The sequence below is a fragment of the Aptenodytes patagonicus genome, chromosome 2 (assembly GCF_965638725.1).
Source record: "Aptenodytes patagonicus chromosome 2, bAptPat1.pri.cur, whole genome shotgun sequence".
Classification (NCBI taxonomy): domain Eukaryota; kingdom Metazoa; phylum Chordata; class Aves; order Sphenisciformes; family Spheniscidae; genus Aptenodytes; species Aptenodytes patagonicus.
The window spans coordinates 81,196,039-81,218,558 of NC_134950.1; the positions used below are offsets into that span (position 1 = coordinate 81,196,039).

At 38.6% G+C, this 22,520-nt stretch overlaps 1 protein-coding gene across 2 annotated transcripts; it reads right to left on the minus strand.

Annotated features, from left to right (window-relative positions):
- Positions 1 to 731: 731 nt before the first annotated feature.
- Positions 732 to 22,419, minus strand: ATPSCKMT (ATP synthase c subunit lysine N-methyltransferase). Of its 2 annotated transcripts, XR_012994656.1 has the most exons (5): positions 22,141 to 22,419; positions 19,696 to 19,833; positions 18,520 to 18,570; positions 13,301 to 13,642; positions 732 to 1,083 (listed from the first exon to the last, which is right to left on the minus strand). XR_012994656.1 is itself a non-coding variant. In XM_076330329.1 (4 exons), exons 1-4 carry the CDS (start codon positions 22,417 to 22,419, stop codon positions 13,445 to 13,447), a joined length of 666 nt encoding a protein of 221 aa, XP_076186444.1. In that variant the 3' UTR covers positions 13,113 to 13,444. The 2 variants fall into 2 exon arrangements, 1 of the variants encoding a protein (XP_076186444.1); XM_076330329.1 differs by lacking the exon at positions 732 to 1,083 and having other exon boundaries at positions 13,113 to 13,642.
- Positions 22,420 to 22,520: the final 101 nt, after the last annotated feature.

The window sequence follows — 22,520 nt, forward strand, 5'->3', positions numbered from 1 at the left end:
CTGCATCTCAGTTATTGTTTCAATTTTCTTTCCAACAGGTTCAAATGTTACTGTTTCTAAGTGACCTCCACTAAGGTCCACATCAAAATGAGGGCTTCAACCCACTGAAAGAGGTTATTTATTTCCTATATTTTTATATTATCCATACTGAATGAATACTAATAAAGGAGAATGTATAAGTTACCTCAGGAACCAGATAAGCAGAGTAACCAAAACGAGGCTTCTAAATGATCTAAATGCATGTAAAAAGTAAACATAGAATAGTGACCAGAGTAAAACTAATTCAGGTTTTGTTCTTGTTACAGTTTCATTAAATTCTGTCAGAGTAATTTGAGGAATTCAGAGTGGCTCAGTAGGATTCAGCGTAACTGCATAGGATCACATAAACCCCCACATGCAGAAGTTGTCTGCAACCTTGGTGTTGAGATCAGCTTAATTTTCCATAGGCCAAAGGACAAGGAACTGTTCAATCAACTAAAAGCCAGCAAATATAAGAGTGTAGTAGGTCCAGACCAATTACACTTCAGAGGGATTTATCACTAGGAAAGGTTAGTTAATATCTTTACTCCCTCCATCTAGATTTATTTTAGGAGATAGAAAGTTAATTCTACTTTGTAAGTCACAAGAACACTACCAACTATTAGTGTCTTGCCAATAGCAAGAAAAAAGCTCTGAGCTTCTCACTGTAACATGCCATTGCTAGCCACCCCTGCAGTAGGCACTTCAGAGAAGGCTGCACCTTCTCTTCATGTCTAGTAGTATTTCAATCCTTGTAACTAGGTCTCATGCTTGGACTTGGCCTGCTGGCATGCACTTACCCAGTTTGTTTCAGAAAATACCAGGAGACAGTGATTAAAAGAACCTGATCCTTCCAGAAGAGGCAGAAGTCCACGTGAAAGCTCCCGTGTGAGCATGCGGGTTCTCCGTGCTTGCTGGACATGCGCTGAACTGGGGCTTTCAGCTGTTCTAGCTGTGGCTCTGCCAACGCGTAGGTAAAATTCGGACCTCTGGCAAAGGGACAAACGCCACCTCATCAGTCTGTTTTGCAGATGGTCCCTGATCCTCGTATTCAGGAGAGCAAGACTGTTTAAGAAAGAGCAGCATTAACATGAAGACCATTCACTGAAGCTTGTATATTCAACATTTCTTTCTTCTCTGCGTATTTTTGATGGACATCTGGTCTAGCAATATTCAGGATAGCCATCATCTGATTTTCAGCCTCTGCTCTCCCCCCACCTTCTTTAATTGAGGCAATCAGCAACTGCAGTGTGGAGTGTATTTTAAAGATTCATTTTGGTCAGGCATTAAGACAGTTCTTTATAAACTTTGTTCTCTAGAAAACGCCGTCTACTTTACTGCTTTTTCAGTCTGGCACCCTGAAAAAGATTTGCCATAAGGGGCTTTTCTATCCAGGAGTAAGGCTGCTTTAAAGTATACTTTAACCTATTTGGTGAAGGCACTGACTTAAATCATCCTCTTGGTATCTTCTAAACTAAAACAGTATGTATCTAATGTAGAAATAAAAACTGTACCAATTTAGCTAGAACTCCATAAACGTAGCACCTAGGAAGGAAAAAAAAAGGGGGGGGGGGGGCAAATGGAAAATAGGGCACTATTGATATACAGGTAAAAGTCTGACCTCTATCTGGAGACCAACTAACAGAATTTGGCCCAGAAATTGGAAGGCAAGTGAAAGCCACAAGAACAATTTGAAAGAAGCCGAACAAGGATTAGAGTCTTTGCAGGTCCTGCAACTTACAGCTCCCCTATGATTATAACATAACAATCAATCGTAAATAGATCATTCATGGAACATGCCAAGATTTTGAAACATTTTATTTTAAAATGAGATGGTATCAAGTAATTCTTAAAGAAAAGGTGCATTAATGCCATAGTTTCTGAAATCTTAGTGCCTTCAGTGTTGTGAAATGTAAGAGTTGAAATCTGTTTCTGAAATCTTTGGTGCCTATTGGTACCATGTACCAATGCCTAGCCCACAACATAGAAGAAAATACATTTTTATTGAGACTGACTAGCATATGGTATAAATTCAGAGTGCTCTGTGCAGTAAACAAATTTAAAAGATAAGGATTGTAATCTATTCTAGCAGACGACCCATTGAAACACGTTGAAAATTGGCATTTGCAGTACAGATATTTGATCCTTGAAAATTAAAGTTCTGTTGTACAATTGCTCAAGAAAAAAAACCAGCTTGCTTTATGGCAAAACTACACTACAGATAGGCAGTTTTTACCAATTTCCTACATTCTTTTCACTCTTAATGAACAGGTCTCATTTTTCTTTTTAATACAAACTGCAGGACAAATGTTTTTTCAAATAGTTTTTAATCAGCATAATCCGTTAATATTAAAGCAGTCTACGGAACAGATACTCCCTAATGCATATGGTTATAATAGATGGTTAACAACTCTGTAACAAGGAAAACAATTTAAATCAAGAGATACACGTTTCCTCTCTATCACTTCTCAATAAACATTCTGAAAACAGGTAGCATATAGGCTTCTTGCTCCTCAGCAGATTTAATCTTTTTCAACTCAGCTGGCCTTTTTGCGTTGTTCATTCCCTTCTTGGCCCTAGCTGAAAAAGTGTGTTAATTTTTACCTGATCTTATGGCTCTTGCTGTACTATCAATGTGGCATGACAGAAGTAGTGGAGGCTGGACATCCAAGCGTTACTATGGCTGCATAACACTACCTAATTGGTAGTGACTACTGTTCTCTCTAGAACCTTTTCCTATTTTATGTAATTCTAGTGGTATAAATTACATGTATCAACATATCGAAGCAAAGTAGTATTCTGCATAAGGTGATGCAGAGGAAAGTCTTTCAGTCTCGGGGCTGGGGAAGGGCTGTCACTAAATCTTTCAACTGGGGGGGAAGGGGGATAACCAAAACAATTCATGTTGCTGTGTAGAAAACTGTCTCAAGCAGCCTCTTCTGTATACCCATTCTGAATTGCTTTTTTATTTGGCAAGACTGGTCTGATTTTGCGATTGCTTTTCATGATTCAGTGATAAGAGGCAGAAACCAGCAATGCTGTTTACTGCATTGTTCCCGGACTAACAAACTTTGACTATATTTAACTGGTAGATAAGCGATTTGATTGCTATGGTGAAGGTAGCGTATTAGCTCATACATTGCTCAATATGCATTTTCCTGCATATGGTAGAGAAAGTATTTTATCTTGGGTTTGTTCATATTTAGAGATGATTTCAAGTTGTTGCCTCTTATTTCAGAAAAATTAGTCAGAGCAACTAATCTAGCAAGATTCCACACGTGATTTCAGCAGCCTGTTTTCCAAGCAAACAAATATAACATGCGTCAGTGCTGGGTTTGAGCTGGTTAAGTTGACCACTATCAAACAGCTTCTGAACCAGAAGATCAAGCCAGTAACTGTACTTAAAACTATGGTTATGTCAGGGTAAAATGAGTTTGGGCTTGTCAGGACAGAAAGTTGTAACAGCAAGAGCTGTTGACGAGTCACACCAACAGAAAACTTTTTCATTCAATTTTACATGCCGTTTTGATGAAGGAGAAAGTTATTAAGGCCTAAGGAAAATAGTTCTTCTCTCAGTTCATCTCATTTGTACCCATGAACAAATATAGAAATAAAAGGGAGAAATGAGAACATGCAAGCTTACCAATATAAGCCATGACAGATCAACCTGATGACTTCATAAAAATCAAGTTTCATTTATGTTTAGTGAAGTGTCCTCAGGGAATTAAGACACAGACCATGCACAAAGGTTAAAAAAAAAAAATAAGGCAAGTAAAACAATAAGATACGAAAGTCACAATATCTATGCTGGATTGCAGCCAATTTGTATTTAATACTCCCATTAACAACAGATTTAAGCTGTTCAAAGATTTGAACTTTTCTGCCATAAAAAATGGATATCATCAAAACAGAAGAACCAGACTGACTCTCACACAAAGACAGACCAAGATGTAGTACACAATGCAAAGTCATATACTTCAATAGAAATAGTAAGTTTTACTACTAAGTAGCACATATAAACAGTGACAGAAGGATCCAAATGCAGTTAAAAGCAGTAACCATAAGACATCAAATGCAGTAACAGCTAATAAAAAGGTAAGACTGAAGAAAACAAAACCAAGATCATGAACCTGACAGACACAACCACTGTCGGTGCTATGTCTTACAGTCGTAAGCGGTAAAAAGGCACCAAATGGCATATGTGAGCATCTGACCTTTATATCTCTGGCTCCAGCAGTTGTGAAAGTGCTGGAGGTACTGCCACCCTCAGGAGTAGCCATTTAAAAAAATACATTCTTCCAGCTGTAGACACAGACATACCTTTGCAGACTTAATCATTTTAATCACAACATTGCCACCAATTACTTTTGTGGTCTTGAACAAATTAGCTCTTTGCTACAGTTTTTGCAGTTGTAAAGGTTGAAGATAATACCAGCCGACCCTACAAAAGCGTTGCTAGATTTACTATTCAGTAGCAAATTGAAAATGAATACTGCTGTATAAACATTGCATTTTACTGCAGGGCTGAATGCGAACTAATAACTAACATTCCAACTGCCATCTTCTACACCTACTTTTTTTTTTTTTTAACACACATGCAAACAACTTCCCTCAAAGTTAATAGGAACAACACATGCTTACTGAAGGGAGAACAGACTTGTGTCTCTCTTTCTCAACCTAGAAATCTCCATTCAGTAACATTCAGCTTAGTCTATCTTCAGAGTATTAGTATCAGAAGATTATTCTTATATTTTCATTATATCAACATATTGTGATATTTTTACTGACATACAAAAGAAATTATGCAACTGTAAGGAGCAAAATTTGATTTTTGACATTCCCCAAGAAGGCAAACAGACTGAGAGAGTCCTGCTACTCCGAGCCTCTGTACCAGACCCAGTATCAACCCCCTTGAACTAACGTTAAGCCATAGGTAATTATAACAAGCCTTGGTGGAAAACCAAGATGTTCCTAGTAGTGGTCCTGACAAACAGCATCTGTATCAGCAACAGGAATTTGAGAGAAAGCCTTCCCATCTCTACTGGTACAGGATCTTTGTGCTGCTGAGAGACTTTCCAAAGGGGAAGCCCCTCGGTTAAAGAGCCTTGCTCTTAAGTTTGTGCTGGAGAGGAAGGACTCTCGTGTTAGGTCTTTCCCTCCAGTGAAGGAAAGTTTATGATTAGGCCGTACCAGAAACAAACAGCAGTGTAAAACTAAAGAACAATGTTCTACTACTATTAGGCAGAGGGAAAACTGGAGCAAATTTATCCTCTGCTTTGCAGAGTTCCTAAATTGGGGGAGAGATCAAATTCAGCAGCGCTAAAGCATTCTTTATAAAAGCCTGCCAAAAATGTTGATGCTGTGTCCCATCATGCTAAGACAGCAAGCTTCAGGAAGTCTTCAGCACCCAGAGCCTGCTTGTTTCAGTGCCTTCAGAGACTATGAGGATTTCTTAGGCAGACTCTCGACTGAGACAGCTGAAGCTAAAATCGAGCCTGCTTTCACTGAAACATAAGCTGGGAAGACCTCACTAGGCCCACGGCCTAGACAAAGCTAGAAAGTAATGCAGTCGTCATTTGCACCAGCAGCTGAAAACCAAAGAACACATTCTGATGGATGAGGTTTGGGAGGGGGCTGTTTATTTTGTGTGGGGGAGATCGGGGAGGAGGAGGTTGCTATCAACCATAAATGCAAAGTGAAGCTCAGTACTTTTGATGGGGTTATCTGCTGTGGAGCTTGAGCTCCAGTATCCTTGGGTTCAGCGCTGCTTGGAGCACCCTAACAAGAAAGCTGCATCATTTACAACCCTGGTACTTACAAGCTCAGACAGTGAATGACCTGCATATCCAACACCAGGAGGGAACACTGTCTCACCACGGTAATACAGGCACTCAAGGCCAATAAGACATCCACTCTGTATTTTGCACAGAAATAGAAAGAGACTTGTATGGCCAACATAGATTGTTCAGGCATACAACAGAATAGAAAGATAAATGAATCATAAGCAACATCTACTTTTATGCCAGTAGAAATGAAAATTTTACCAGAGTCAGATTAAAACAATACCAGAGAAAGGATCACTTTTGATTAGTTATCCTGAGAGGGATTAAAGGCATGCTTCAACCTCTAATTTGTCCTTACACATATAAGTATCACCCAAGTGGGCAAAAGTCCCCACTCCAATCATCTGATGTTCACAATCACCCAAAGTACAGCCAAACGTGAAGAAAACAGCTATACACAAAGCTTCATGAAAGATCCAGCATCCAGGTTTCCCGTTTCCTGGAAAGTGGTTAGACTACCTCATTTTCATGCAGTAGACAAATAATCCTAAGAAGAGACTGTTTGATCAGCATCTTTATTAGAATAAGCAAACAACCTAATTCAGATTGCATGTCCAGGAGACTTGCAAGAAGTGCTAACTTTTTCTAAGAAACTTAAACCGTTCGTTAAGTCAGTCTGGATCTGACCTACATTATACTTAACGCGCTCTGGTAAGTAAGACCCAGTTGCCAAAGCCGACAGCTTTTTTCATATTAGAAGCTGTTTCCTAATCTTTCATTTCTAAGGGTAATAAATGTAGTTTCCATTTTAAATCTATAATGTTGTCACTCTTTAGAGTATACCTTTAGGTTTGTTTTGGTTTTTTTTTTGGGGGGGGGGAGGAAATGGTAAAGAAATTATCTGAAAGCACTATAGGATAAACACTTCACGATACTCACCAGTTGTATTAGTTCAGCCAATCATATTCTCCTACCAACATACTGTTTATCAGAACAATAACAGTACTTAACAATTTAGATGAAACCAGAAGGCAACCTCTGATGATAGTGTTAGAAAACAAATTTCTTTTGAAATACCACACAACAGTGCTGCTTTGCTACTGGTCTTTCATTCCCTGGCTTTGCTTGACACGAGACTGACAACTGAAATTAAAAGTACCTCAATGGCAGGAGACTCTACTATCCCTGTCACTAAATAACATTAGTATTTTCACATCATGACCATTACTTGTCCCGTTCCCGCTCAAAATCTTTTTAGAATTGCTTCAGTGCGAGATCTGTGTTTGCAAATAAACTTAATTGGTATTGATCACACCCACAAGGTTTATTTATGCACTGAGCATAAAGGTAGTCAGAGTATAAATTTGGCTTCTATGTGTGTGAAAAAAAAGGAAGCAGCAATAAAACATACATGAACACAGGTGATGAGGGTCCCTGTAGACAATTTAGAGAATGGTACATTCGGACATACAAATTATTTTGATTTGTGTACGCTCTGGAAAGCTTGAAAAAACAATGGGAAAGACAGAAAAAGAAGTATACTTTCAAAAAGAGCTACATAATCTTAGGGGGGAAAAAAAGCATCAAACCTTAGGGGCTAGAGTGATAGTGACAGAGAAGGCCCTTTAGATTTTGGCTATACCTCACACCACTCACATTTTTCTCTCCCAGAACTTACATTGACCCTCAAGTTTTTATCATTCATTTTTGTGTCCTCTCCTCACACTTCCATTTTCAATCAAGAAATCAAGAATCAAGAGAGCTTATGCAAGAGCTAGGCACATCTCTGCTCATCTGAACCAGAGTTCTGGCATGGACAGCTGCAGACATTACAGCATTAAGGAGTTTCACAGGGTCCGTCGACTTTTTAGACAGGCTTCAGTGGCAGTTGATCAGGTGTTTTGAAAATGTTTAAGCAGTTTCTTAAAAAAAAAAGCAATTAGACCCTTAAACCAGATCTATCATAGATTAACTAAAAAGCTAGAATTATTAGAATGCAAGGGGAATGTGCAAAACCATGCGGCTGCTCTCACATAGCAAAATATGAAGTTACAGGCTTACCAGAACAGACACAGAGGCTCATATATTTGTATACTGCAGAGGTTCAAGGCTCAACAGTCCATGCAAGCAATAACAGAAAGAAGAAAAAAGCTTCTCACTTTGATAAACTCATTTCCATTTAGCTAATGTCTTACGTAAGCCCATATTTTTAGTTCAGGGATTCTCAAATGATCATTTCAGACACATTAAAATTTTCCAACGGAAGGCACAACCACGGGTAGCAAATATAAACCTACTGATAGTAGATCTGCTTTTTAAATTACTTTTTGTGGATTCCTCAGAAGGTACCCACAAACCTCAGGTTGAAAGCCATCAATTTACTCCTTCTGACCTTGCAAAGACCTCTGCTCACCGCAAAACTTTATGCCACAAGCTTTATATGGGTCTTCAAAAACCTACTTTATTTTTAAAAACCACAACATATACAGTAAGCTGAAAAATATCCCTGCACATTTACTGGTAAGCAGGTTTTACTTAATTTTTACCAATGCTAGCAGTTCACTGGATTGTATTACAGTGATTCTTCAAGGACTACACAGCAATTCGCAGGAAAAACATCAGTCCGACAGTTCAACCAAAGCCTCTAATAGAAACCCCAACATTATACTAAGAAAAAGAAATCAGCAAAAGTCCCACCTGAACAAATAACCCAAATCCAAAGAACTACTGAATGGATAAAAGGCCTGTATTCATTTGCCAAGTGATGAAATATAATAAAAATGTGAAATTAAGTACTTAAAACTATTAAATAGTCAGAATTGTTGTAGACCGAGGCTATTTTTCAGTCTAAATACCATATGGGTGGATGTGTTTTTCTTTCATTTACTGGAAACAAAAGTCATGCTATGTCAGCATACAGACTACTAAATAAATCAAGGAGGTTAGTTAAACACATGTTAAAATGTTAGAGAGAAAAAGGACATTCCTTAACATATTTAGTATTCCTGCAAAGTTGCTGGGGGGGGGGGGGAAAGACAACTAGTTTACAGAAAAAAGTAGTTAAAGAAAATGAAAAGATCTGATTAATTTATTAAGTCAAACAGTCAAATTGTAAAAAGACAATATGAAAAATAAAAGCAAACACTGAAATAAGAGGGAGAATTCAGAAAAAGAAATGAAGACAAAAATTGGTAACTATCCATGTATAAGTCCCCCTCAGTAAAGCATACAAGGACAAATAGAAAGATTATCATACAAAGAAAAATACTGAAAATATTAATTCTGCAGCTATCTCACTCGAGGGTGATTTTTAAATTAAACATAGATGCCACACTGTCTTATCAAGAACTCAAGAAGTCTTCTAGAAGAAACATGTTACTTCTGAAAAACAAGCTGGGGCTACATTGTAAAACTAGAGAACTGCAAACTTGGCAAATGTAAAAGAAAAATAACTCACTCAAAACAGAATTTACTGGCATTAAATCTGATGTTAGGCTGCCCTCTTCAACCATGAATTTGAAGGATTCATGTCCTTTCTTGAATAAATGCTTCAGTATTTGTAAACCATCATGAAAAGTGAAACTACAGAAGTATGAGGTGATCTAACAATAATTATTGTTCATTCAAGTGTAATGGTATCAGACATGAACCCACTTCTGAGTGAATGCTCGTCACAGCCCATTCTTAGTATGGATGCCCCTATCCAATGAGAAATATGCACAGTTGATGTGCAAGTCTGTCAAACTGCTTTTGAAATAGTTCAAACTGCCATACTTGGGCCCTAAGATTCCTTTCCTCCTATAGCTCAAAATATAAAAGGTAAACAGAATACTACCTCTGCTTACTTCCCCTGTAGATCTTAGAATGGTATTAGGGAGGTAAAAATTTTTAAAGAACACATACATGAGAAAAGCAAAGCTCAAGTCGTTCTTAAAAGTTTATGCAGAATTCAGGAGATCTCTATCGCCTATATCGATCTCTGTCCCCTTCATTAAAGGCAAAAGACTTTCCCAAAGCCTGGGCTCTGGAACTTCCCCCCCCCACCCCAGACCATACTCATTCAACTGGCTTGTGAAATGTGGTACTTTATTTTAAACTTGATTCTGTACCTTCTTACCTGGCTACAACTCATGAGTCAGAAATAATCTTCTGTCTCTGAGCTGCTGTTTAACTTCCTTGGAGCAATATTACATTAAGTGGCAGCATATAATCAGACCAGAGGGTAAGTCAAGAACTTCAATACACCCAGTAATACAGAAATGCCTAAAGCTCACAAAATACGTGTACATTTCACAAACAAATCTGGACAAGCTTGGTTGACATTGCTGTGTAGCTGTAGTGACTGCGCAGTATACTGAGCAACCTGCATATCAGATGGCTCTCTTGTAGTCATACCCCTCCCTCTCCTTCTCCCTAGAAAGCCAATTTATGCAAAATAGAAAACTACAAAATTAGAAATGTAGCACTCAGATGCTGCACTGGTACAATTGATCTTGCATCACAAAGCCTGTGAGGACATAATGTGTCTCAATGCAAAAAAAAAAAAATTTTGAAAGTCTGACTCCTGGAGAACTCTGACCTGTATTATTTTCAAACAGGTCAAATTCTACAATATTTCAGGAAAGCATTACTCATTCAGCAATGTAGCAACTTTTTTGCTAAGATCTGGCAGGCCAAGGAAGGAATAGAACAACAACTCCCAAAAGGCAAGTGATTCTACTAGAAGACGTAAACAAAGATAAACTATAGGTTTTTCCGTGCATCTGAATTACTTTGGTATTGAACAGCATAGGTGTAGCTTGAAGGTTTCCTTCTTTTGGCTTCAGACCTACACTGTAATTTGATTAAGCCAGTTCTCTAAGGCTTTCCTGGTTTTCAGAAGAAACAAATTTGTACTCTGAAGTAGCATATCAACGAAATCGTAATACATTACCCTAGCAATTGGAAGCGTATCAACATAATAATCCATACAGTGATAACTGAAGTCACAGTTAAGTATTTAATCTTGTAAACTATCAAATGAACACAGCAAGCAATAGAAAATTTGAGGATGACAGGAAAATGCTTTCCCAGTCCCCCTGTGTAAATTAGAGCAATTTGCTTTCCATTTCACGCTTCAGCCACAGAAACAGGAAATACAGCACATTTCCTTATGTAATAAGGAATTCCGAACCTTCAGACCACTGTCTATCTCAGTGGAGGCCCCCAAAAGTAAATGGCCAGAACAAGAAACAGCCCTCTGCTTTACTTTGAAAGCATTCATAAATCTCTCCTTGCCTTGAGGACAGCACTTACTGCTCCTAAAGCTCAGGCCATCACATCATTAATTCTATCTCGCCCTCCTCAACAAGTATTTCTGGAGCGATAGGTGGTTAACTAAGAAGTACACACCCCAAAGCCTTTTACCACAGGCAGAATTGAGAAATTCAGTTTTACCTTTTAACAGGCAAATGATAATGCAATAGACAAATATATAGCCAAACACAGCAGAAAAAGTAAATATCCGCTTCATGCCCTTCAAACTAACTTTAGTGAAAGTAGGCAGTAGAAACTTGGGTTAAAGCACTACACTGCAAATGAGTCACAATTCACTTGATCAAATTCTTTTGCCTCCTCTTCTCCTTTATAATCATTCAGGGAAGGACTCAGCTTGATTAGCTAATTTGCCCTTCATATGGTCTTTTCCAATAGAAATAATTTCAGATTTCCTTTGTCTGAGGTTCCAGTTTTACGGCCTTGGGATATTAAAGTAAATTCAGCCATTTCAGATAAGCCACTGTAGCCCTGTCCTGTCACTGTGTAATAATCATAACACTTAAATCATGGTAGAAAGAGTTTAGTGTAGTTTTACAAGATGCACTACGTTACACCGCAGTGAAAGGCTGTAAAAGACTGCTTACCAGAAATCAATGTTCTTCGATACACACAGTATCGAAGTTTACAGCTGTGCCTTGCCATGTGAGGCTGAAATCTCTCCTTTGCAGACTCCAGAGTGGATACATTTGCCCCTTTCTTCTCCTGCTTTGTATACGTTATCAGGACAAAACCATTCTATGCTCCATTTCAAATCCTCAGCGTAGATTTGTATTCTAAATTCTCCTTCCTCCTCCCCTCCCACCAAAAATAAAAAGCCTGGGTACAGGTGTAACTGTAGACTACACATCCCAAATAACATCTAACTTCTCTTCAAGTCAGATACTATAGTCCAAACAACTTACTTTCCCAAGGCCTAATAAAATATCACAGGCTTTGTATCTACCTGAAATTGCAAGGTCTCAGCGCTTCTCTTGGCCTGAGCTAATTTTAGTTGTGGTAACAACTGCCTAGAAGTCAGGTGACAATTTCCTAGCCTGTTTTAGCTTCATTCTATGGGTATCATATATGCAAAGGTCTGACAAACTTACTTAGTCCCTGCTCAACAAACAGGCTATATGTAACTGGGGCCAGGGGAGGCTAACTATGAACTTAGACTAATTGTTAATGGGTGAAAACAGTAAAACTTTATCTGGGAACTAAAAGAAAGACCAAGTAAGCAAACTGTTACAAACTAGAAAAGTGCTGTAACCACGTTAGAAACGGAAAACATCACAGCAGTGACAGTACCCCACTGCAAACCAGTATGAGCAAAAAGACAGGAAGAACTTGCTTCACTTCCAAGGAAAAGCCATGCAGCGATGCCATGAGTTTCTGAGTCTCATCAGATGGCATAGAAAAGTAGAGGGGAAAAGAAGCCTGATTGAAAACCTCCCTTCCCATCTCACTGTAAATTAAAAGAGGTCTAATCAGATTCAGCCAAGCTAGCCAGACCAACTAGCTCTGGAATCAGACAGTCTTCATGACACATTCAAGTAAGCAGCTCTCACCCATACCTTATCCAAGGTTTGAGCACACAGAAGTGGTGACACTTCACTGCCAAGTAGGTGACTTTTGAAACCCTTCCTAAATCGGAGAGGTTAGGAAAAATCATGGTCATTTGCAAAGGCTTATACCAGTAAGTGTTCAGTAAGAGCACATTTCTGCAGTTTTGTCTTCACATAACAAGTTAAATAAAAATACATTAATACAATCAAGGGCTGCACTTGTGTTAATGAATAAGCAACTTGCTATATTTGCTCGTTGTGTCATATTCAACTTTAAAAAGTACGCATTCAAGGCTGAGGTGTAAAACATTGGTATCATCGTCATACTCAACCTGCATCAGTTTGATGTATGCAGCATTATGCCTACTTGGCGTACACTGTGAAGACATTTGGGAACCACGGCTCATTTGAGAAGCCACTTGCACGCCACTTCCAACACCAATAACAAATGCTATGTAGGCTCAGAAAGAATGCACATAAGTCCACCAATCTGAGCATTTTAACTTACACATATATTCCCCTTAACAGTAGTGAACCGTGTTTTATCCCATTTTCCATATTAAAATTTTCCGCTTCTATAAAACTTCCTCATAATTTTTACTAACTACATGAAGCCATTTAACTATACCTTTCACTAACCTTTGTGTGCTTTCAGATAACCAGTGTCCTTCAGTTATTTTAGCGAATATGTATCTCCATATCCTGGGGCTCTATTCACATTAATCTTATCTTTAACAGGTGAAATCAAAGCCAAAAATTTCAGTACAAAACCAAATCAGATGTTTAGCATTCTGCCTCTGGTGTAATTTCCAAGCTTTTTGTTTCACATCCTCTAGAATGTTTCAAATCATAGGCCCACACAGTGTCTATTCCCTCTCCAGTAGTATGATCTGGGATCCAGCAAGGGAAAGGAAAACGGCAGGCAATGATTCTGGCATTACATTCAAGTTCTTCTTCCAGCTTCTTCTCCAACTGTGGCATCTGTTGAGCAACAATAAAAAGCTTTCAGAAGCAGTAAAAAACAGAAGCAATCTCTTTAGAATCTAATTCAAGTGTTCAAGAGAAGTCCAAGGTTTGAGGAATTTTTGGAAAAAAAATTTAGGAAAGTATTCATGATATACATTTTGGCTTGGATGCATTGACAAAGAATATCTAAAACTAGAAAATGGTTATTGTGCCCTGATTGGTGAGACCAAGAAAATCATAACTCTAAGTTCTAAAAATTCAATCAAAACCTATAGATAATCCCTTAGATAAAAAAAACCCACAAATTAAGAAAAGACTTTGCATGTTCCAATTCACGATTCTCTTCAGTAGGATTCTTCTCTGTAGAGAATGAAAGTTCAGCCCCCTGAATTCATGCTATTTATGACACCCCAAGTGGATTGAACTATTATGTGATACTCAAGGGCCAACACCTCTCATAATTTCCAGTCTAAGCCCAAGACAGATCCTGGGACACTCAAAACATCATACAGCCAACAACCCAAAGCAAACATTCTGTTGTCATTGTATGGTAAAGTACTGGTATGTTAAATACTACTGAAATTGAGCTTTGTTGGCTCCAGCCTGTTACCATATGCATGTAAGTCCCTGCAGCAGTACTGTATGAAACAGCATAGAGAATCATAGAATAGTTTGGGTTGGAAGGGACCTCTAAAGGCCATCTAGTCCAACCCCCCTGCCATGGGCAGGGACATCTTCAACTAGAGCAGGTTGCTCAGAGCCCCGTCCAACCTGACCTTGAAGGTTTCCAGGGATGGGGCATCCACCACCTCTCTGGGCAACCTGTGCCAGTGCTTCACCACCCTCAGCGTAAAAAATTTCTTCCTTATAGCTAGTCTGAATCTATGCCCCTTTAGTTTAAAGCCATTCCCCCTTGTCCTGTCGCAACAGGCCCTGTTAAAAAGTCTGCCCCCATCTTTTTTATAAGCCCCCTTGAAGTACTGATAGGCTGCAATAAGATCTTCCCCGAACCTTCTCTTCTCTAGGCTGAACAACCCCAACTCTCTCAGCCTTTCTTCATAGGAGAGGTGTTCCATCCCCCTGATCATTTTCGTGACCCTCTTCTGGACCCGCTCCAACAGGTCCGTGTCTTTCTTATGCTGAGGACCCCAGAGCTGGACGCAGTGCTCCAGGTGGGGTCTCACCAGAGCAGAGTACAGGGGCAGAATCACCTCCCTCAACCTGCTGGCCACGCTTCTTTGGATGCAGCCCAGGATACGGTTGGCCTTCTGGGCTGCGAGCGTACATTGCTGGCTTATGTCCAGCTTTTTATCCACCAGCACCCCCAAGTCCTTCTCGGCAGGGCTGCTCTCAATCCCTTCATCCCCCAGCCTGGATTGATACTGGGGGTTGCCCCGACCCAGGTGCAGGACCCTGCACTTGGCCTTGTTGAACCTCATGAGGTTCACACAGGCCCACTTCTCGAGCTTGTCCAGGTCTCTCTGGATGGCATCCCGTCCCTCTGGCATGTCAACCGCACCACTCAGCTTGGCGTCGTCTGCAAACTTGCTGGGAGTGCACTCGATCCCATTGTTTATGTCATTGATGAACATATTAAACAGTACTGGTCCTAATATGGACTCCTGAGGGACGTCACTTGTCACTGATCTCCATCTGGACATTGAGCCGTTGACCACTACGCTCTGGATTCGACCATCCAGCCAATTCCTTATCCACCGAATAGTCCACCCATCAAATCCCTACCTCTCCAATTTAGAGAGAAGGATGTTGTGGGGGACCATGTCAAATACCACTATGCAACTCTCATTGGTTGAAGACCTACAGTCTAGCTTTCCTCCAATCGCAAAAATTGAGCGGATACGAAAGTCAAGGGAAATATCACTACTCTTCCAGAACAGAGCAACACCCTGGCCAGTCAGATACTCTATCTCCAATAGGTACTTCTGCTATGGATTAAGCGAGAAATGAATTAACACATCTAGACTTCAAAGAAATTTCTTTCCCATCCCAGATAGCGATTATGTTCTGCAAAAACTGAAACTTGATAGATTTAGCCATTTTTGTCCTTCGGAAAAGTTTGATGTTATGCTTAAGCAGATCAGTACACATCCATTTGGAATTCCTTTTATTCTTACATACTGTATCTATCTCAGGGAGTAATTATAACAGCAAGTTCCAGAGGTTACTTCTATTACATGTAAAAATCTATTTACTTTGATATCATGACATAACATTTAGATATTAAAAGGTTAAAAGGACAGTAATTATTTATAAATACAGCTCAAGTCAAGTCACGAAGGACACAAAATATATAAAAAATTCACACAAAAAAAGAAAAAAAAACCACAACAGAACACTATTAGAAAACAAGACTGACTGGAGAAAATATTTCCAAAGGCTGCAGATAGCTTCCCCTATCACATACGTGCAGGGTGTGCCTTTGATGTAACATCCTATTATAGCTACAGTTAAGCTTACAATGGAATATTTTAGGAAAATTATAGTCATAGATCTAATATATCAGTTACCTCTGAATATTCTTAAGCATTCTATGCTCTGATTTCATCCATACGGCAAAAGCTTTTAAACATTTTTGCCACCGTGCCTTAAATAAACTAGAAAAATAAGGCCACTTTGGTATCCGAAACTGAGCTGAGACACCAGAAAAGGAAGGACTAAGTTGTTACAGAAATTACAAATATAGACATAGCCTAATTTTTAATGAGTAATTATGAAAATCAGTGATATCTCATGTCTATATTAGCTCAAGTTAGAAAACTTCATTAATAGTTCAGCCAAAAAGAATTGTATCCTTGAACCAAACAGTCAAACTAGTTTTTAAGCTAGATCTCTCAGTAACATTAGGTGTTATCATCATACCGTATTTTATATCAAGACAGGGTTGGATTTTTTTGGTATGTCTACATAGATATACAGTTTAGTAAACCTTTTGTACAGTATATAATCAGTTAAAATACACAGAAGCTGCGAACATGAACACCTGGTAAGAATTCTGTCACCCCACCCTGAAATAGTAAAAGTCTCTCTGCAATGACTCATAGATAAACACACCTTCCTCCAGACACTTGCAAGAACAGAGAGGTCTTAGTCTTCCCTGAAGATCAATAAATCCAAGTTCTCTAAGGTAATCTTGGATATGAAATAAAATCACTGTGTGACAGCATCAAGTCAGACAAGTATTATTAAAAAAAGCTAAAGAGCTAAAGAGATCTATTGCCCTCAGTAAAAGAGAAAATGCATTAAAGTTTCTAGAAAATCAATTTAGCCATTCAGGAGGCTATGCATTCACAACTTCCGAAGTAAATTTAAAGGGGATCATGAGCAAACGAATGCTCAGGAAACACAGTAGTTCATATTTTTGGATCTGTTACATTTATGACAGTATTTTTATTGGAATAATTTAGCCTAGTATTTACTGAATTTACTGAAGTTATTCTGAGCCCTATAGCTACTCTTTTTATCATAGCTATTACTAATTTATCCCACTTTATACTATTACATTTAAAGTTAAGCCAGTATTTCTGCCAGGTTTACTCACATTTTCCCAGGGCATTTGTTTATTTCTAGTTTACTGAGGTATCTTTCTTCACCTGCACTTTTCCCCTCAGTGCAACTGCAGAATTTCTGACTGCAAATTCAAATATTTATACTGCCCCCTCCCGGAACTCAAGCTTGAGAGCACATAACATCCAAACCTGGCAACATCTGTAGCACAAGTAACATCATAGTTCTCATTAATATGCCACCCACAAAAGACCAGGGGGGGAATGCATTTTCATTTCAGTTTCAAACATGAGTTAGAATTTGAATCTGAAGTAGGTATTTAATTCCAATGCTGTTAAAGAAAAAGCAGAGAACAGGGAAGCTTTATTATGCTTCTTGTTGCATCTTCCTGTTACTACTACAGAAATACTATCAGTGTATGTTGTATGGTATAGCATCACAAAGCTCTTCACTCATTTCATCCCACATCTGCCTTAGCAGAGGAAGAAGCAATACAGAAGCATTTATAGAATATTTGTTTCACTCCTCCATATGCATTCAACCTATATAGAAGATTCTAATAATAAATCAAAATATCAAGAATATTTAAATACTTAAGGTTTCTTCCTCTTTTCTAGTAAAAAGAGAAAAAGAAAACTAGATCAAGCCAAAAGCCAAAGTGAATGTAAAGTCTGACTGAATTTATCGAATACATCACCAAAGCAGTCACTATGCAACTCAATTTCTACAGCAGTTTTGAAGAATGCATTTTTCCCAGGGACACGATGAACATAGGCTGCAAAGCCTTCTTAAAAGGCAAAGAATTTATGGACTTGTACTCTAACAATTATACTTGAAGTATTTGCCTCCCTTCCTAAAACCTCACAGTCTAACATGGGCAAGGGATTATTTCAATACACCAGCTACTGGCCTGTTTAAGGTGATCTGGTTTTTGGAGAAGAACATAAGCAAACTTCAATACTCTCCTCTAACAAGTTTCCCAAAAATCAGCTGCAGCCAATTTCCTACTCCATCTTCTCCCTGCAAACTCCTTGTTTTTTCAGTATGGAAAAACTGAAATTTTCAAGAACCAATCTATCACCTTCCCCCCAAGCAACTTGAGCACAGCAGTTTTCATTTTGGTTCTGAACTAATGGATAGAAAATACTTCTCAAAAAAACATGTATATTTTCAGAGCTCCAGCCTGCATACTGTCACAAATTTTACCAGGTTTTATCATGAACATTAATAAGCAACAATGAAATATCAAAATATTAGTACTAACTACCTTTGACATTCTGCAGGTTGGTTCATTTTGCAGATGAACGTACTAATACTGAATGCCTTGGTATCAAAATAATTAAACAATGCAAAAACAGTAAACTCACCATTTGAGGTACACCAAAAACAACAACATTCGTATAATGGCAAAAAGAAACCTAAAAAAAATTTAAGAACAAGTCTTAATGAAAATGGCATTTATATTTTGAGAAGTTCTCGCCATTCTTTTCCCCTAATCCCTCTAGCTGCACTCCTTTCAACAGGGATTTAGAACAAAAATAAGAAAGGAGATCCCATATCAACTTTTCATCACACAAATTTCCACATAAAGACAACTTTATATCGCTGAACAGCAAAAAGCTTCTACTGCCTGGCCAAGAATACAGCACCAATTCTAGTAGCACAGAAAGTATTAGTTTAGAAGATACCTACATGATTTTGCTCATGTCTAAGTTTTTCTACAACTCCTGTATATGTTAAAATGGCGTACGTTTTAAGTGTGCCCCCACTTTTGTTAAATGTTAGCTAGCTATAAAGACTTGCAAGGCATCCCAATGCCTGGGTTCTTCCAGTCAGTGCCATGAAGGTTTCCTACGCTCCTCTCTGAACAAAGATAAAAACAGTACATTCACACTTTTCCCCAAAACTCCTGGTATCCACTTTATCATTACAAAATGCTATTCTTAAAAAAACAACAACAAACCCCACAACTTTGACAGGAATAGCAGGGGAGAGGCCCACATAAATATGACCCAAAAAAGCGCACCTCATTAAAGAAGCAATTGTGACTCAAATGATTGAAAATTGTGAAAAAAATTTCAGTCACATGTATGTAAATTACCTTAAAGCAACACTCAAAACCAGGTAACACATTGCACAGCTAGAAAAGAACACGTCTAATGAAATGTCAGATGAGATTGTGATCTTGCAAATTAGGTGAATAAGAGTCTTGTTACTGACTCCACAGAATCAGCTCTCAGTGAAGCCTGACATTACAGCACCCCACATCATTCATCAGGCACAAGCATGACATAGTATGCTTCAGGAGCCTGTACTGAAAAAGGACAGCACACCTGTCTGTGCTTTGCTTTCACCAAAGCACAAAACCAGCAGAGCAGTGTATTGTGCTGTGAGTCTAGTTTCTATGGGCTCAAGTATTTTTCTCAAAGCCCAATACAGCACCTTGTGGCCAGTCAGCATTCTGGTTCTTTCAAGAAAGTATGTCCAAATTATGGAAATCTCTCAAACATCCCGGATTCATTCTTACATACTTCACCACCTACCTTCCATAAGTCTGAAATATAAAATTTGGTGTTCTGATGTACCCCATCTCTCCAGGCACGGTATCTGGAGTACCAGACTAGCCAGGGATTTAATTCATAACCAACAGCTTTGAATCCCCTTTTTGCAGCTGCTATCACCTACAAGGTAGAAAATAAATCTTCACTTAGAAACAGAGAAAGTGTATTCATTTAAACAGGAGCACATAGTTTTATTTACAGTATAAATCAAAGGAATGCACTGTTGTAACTCACTCAGGTTTTAATCCCTAACAGATTAGTAGTATAGTGAACAAAAACTCAAACTACATTTTTACACTGTTATGACTAGTCCCATTGAAATTAATAGATATATTCAGACGAACAAAATGAACCACTTACACATTCACAGGGCAAACCTGTAAGCTTGTAGTACGTCTATGACTTACATGAAAGTTTAATTTAACGTATTCATGACACTACCTTGGAATTAAAAGAGTACCAAAATTGACCATGGAGAGAACAGTGAAATACGCGAGCAGAAATGCTCAAAATTAGAGCACTTAACTTATTTTAAAAGTAGTGACGGGTAGGCACTTGAAAGACCCCTGAATCAGAGCCAAAATGACCTACCAATAGAAGGAGTATGAAAGTAATCTGTTGACCTACATTTAAAAACACGTAGGTCAAAAATTTAAATGTAGGTTAAGAAATTAAAACAAACCCCACACAAATCTCACAGTATAGCTTTCATCCAATGCTAGGCTTCATGTATCATTTTAAAAGGCAAAAGGTAATTCAGATAAACAGATTTTCAAAAACATTCCTTTAAATTAGACCCTAAGATTTAGAATTGTTAAGCTGTATTGCAAGTGTCTTCAAACAAGATCAAAGCCCACTGATTTCTTATAAAAAGAAAAAAAATATAAGGAAAATGCAAAAAGGCACCAGTTTCTAGAATTAAGGTTTAAGTCATAATTTAAAAGGTTAAAACTTGGCAGTGATCAGGAAAAGCCTGATGAACTATGAATTACAGAACAGGCAAGGTGAAATCAGGAAGAAGAACACATTTAATAGAACTTCTCAAACAGCGTTACCTGGACAGGGTGTTTCACACTATTAAAATAATGCATCTTCCATCATGCACACAGCATTTGCAAATATACTAAAAGAATCTGACATTTTTACCATGCTTGGAAATAAAAATATAGTCATATTTATCCACCAATTACACCTGAATAAGTGCTAAATATTTAAAAGCATCTGACCAGAAGCTCAACATTTTTCAGGACAGGTACATTGAGGCAACACCAAGCATTCAAGGCACCTGGCTCTCCAAGTAGTCTTCAGTCTCCATTTAGGTGCATATATATATATATATACATATATATATATATAAAAAAAATAAAATAAAATAAAAATCAGAATTAAACACACAGTACCTAGTCAAATTAGATGCCTCAGATGAGGGTCAACAGCCAGAATGCTGAGCAGAGAGGGCATCAGAAACTGCAGTTCTCTCGTACCTATGTGCTTTTTTTTTCCCCTCTGTTTCCTACTCAGGCACAATTCCTTCTATGCCACCTTCACAGATTTGGATTTCCAAATCAAATTTTTTTAGTGTGGACAAATGGTTGACTCATTCACATGAAATATGGACAAAGGTAGCATTCAGGAAATTACTTGTTTCCATCAAAAACCCACTTAGTGCGCCATCCAGTTGCTAAAACTGACTTGAAGCAGATGGTTATGAAATGGTACACAAAACATCACAACTACAAAAAACCCCACACCATTCTCCACTATACCCTCACCACCACACTTCACAAACTGGGGTTCAGACAATGTCCTGGAAGCACAGTATTACTTTGGCTTTGGTGATTCTCACCATTCCTCTTGGTAATTATTCTAGTTTCACCACATTGATTTTGAAGCAGGGCAGCCAGCACTGCACAAAGGCATGAAGACTACAGTTCTAACAATACCATGATTTTTATTTTTGACATCTGTCACTCATTTCTCATTCTCTTTTGTTCTTCTATCACCTTTATACAGTAAGCACAGAGCTGCAACTCCAAAAGCACAGTGCTATTTAATCTCACAGCCTCACATGCTGCAGCTATAAACCTACGTGGAATCACAGCTCTTTGGCAACCACAATACCAATACTCCGATCGCATCTTTTCACGTGAACACAGTGCAATTCCCTCCAGCCAACAGGATCGGGTTATCATCTTGTACACTACCTTGTCAAGCTGCAGGTAAGACTGGAGAAAAAAATACTGATTACTCACCTAAACTGAATGTAAACCTTTCTCAGCTTTGAGCCTTTTCATAAGACTGAAACGAAAACATTGGATGCCAAAGACAAGACAATCACAAATATGAGAAAACAACAGCAGCCACAGCTAGGGTATTTGGCACTTTTTTCAGAGGCAATATAAACGGAAGGCAATGTCCATAACTTACAATACGGCCATCCCCGCTACCAATGTCAACTAGGGAGCCGCTTCTGTTTTCTAACATTTTCAGCACATTCTGGATCTGAGTCGAAGTTGCAGGAACGAAGGGCAGGCACACTTTCCTCAGAGCCGGGGTCACAAAGGGGGTGACCACAGCATAAAGTGCCACCAAGGTCCCACCAACACCAGCGGTGACTAACAGCCCCCAGCTCCTCCTTCTGGAGCCGCCCTCACAATCTTCTTGCAGGCCTGCTGCGTGGCTCTCATTTGCGACTGCCTTGGACATCACACCTAGAGACAGACATGGAAGAGTATTTTCCCTAATAGCTTTATGATGTGCTCTCTTAAGACAAAGCAGTGTATTATATCAAAGACATAGGACATCAG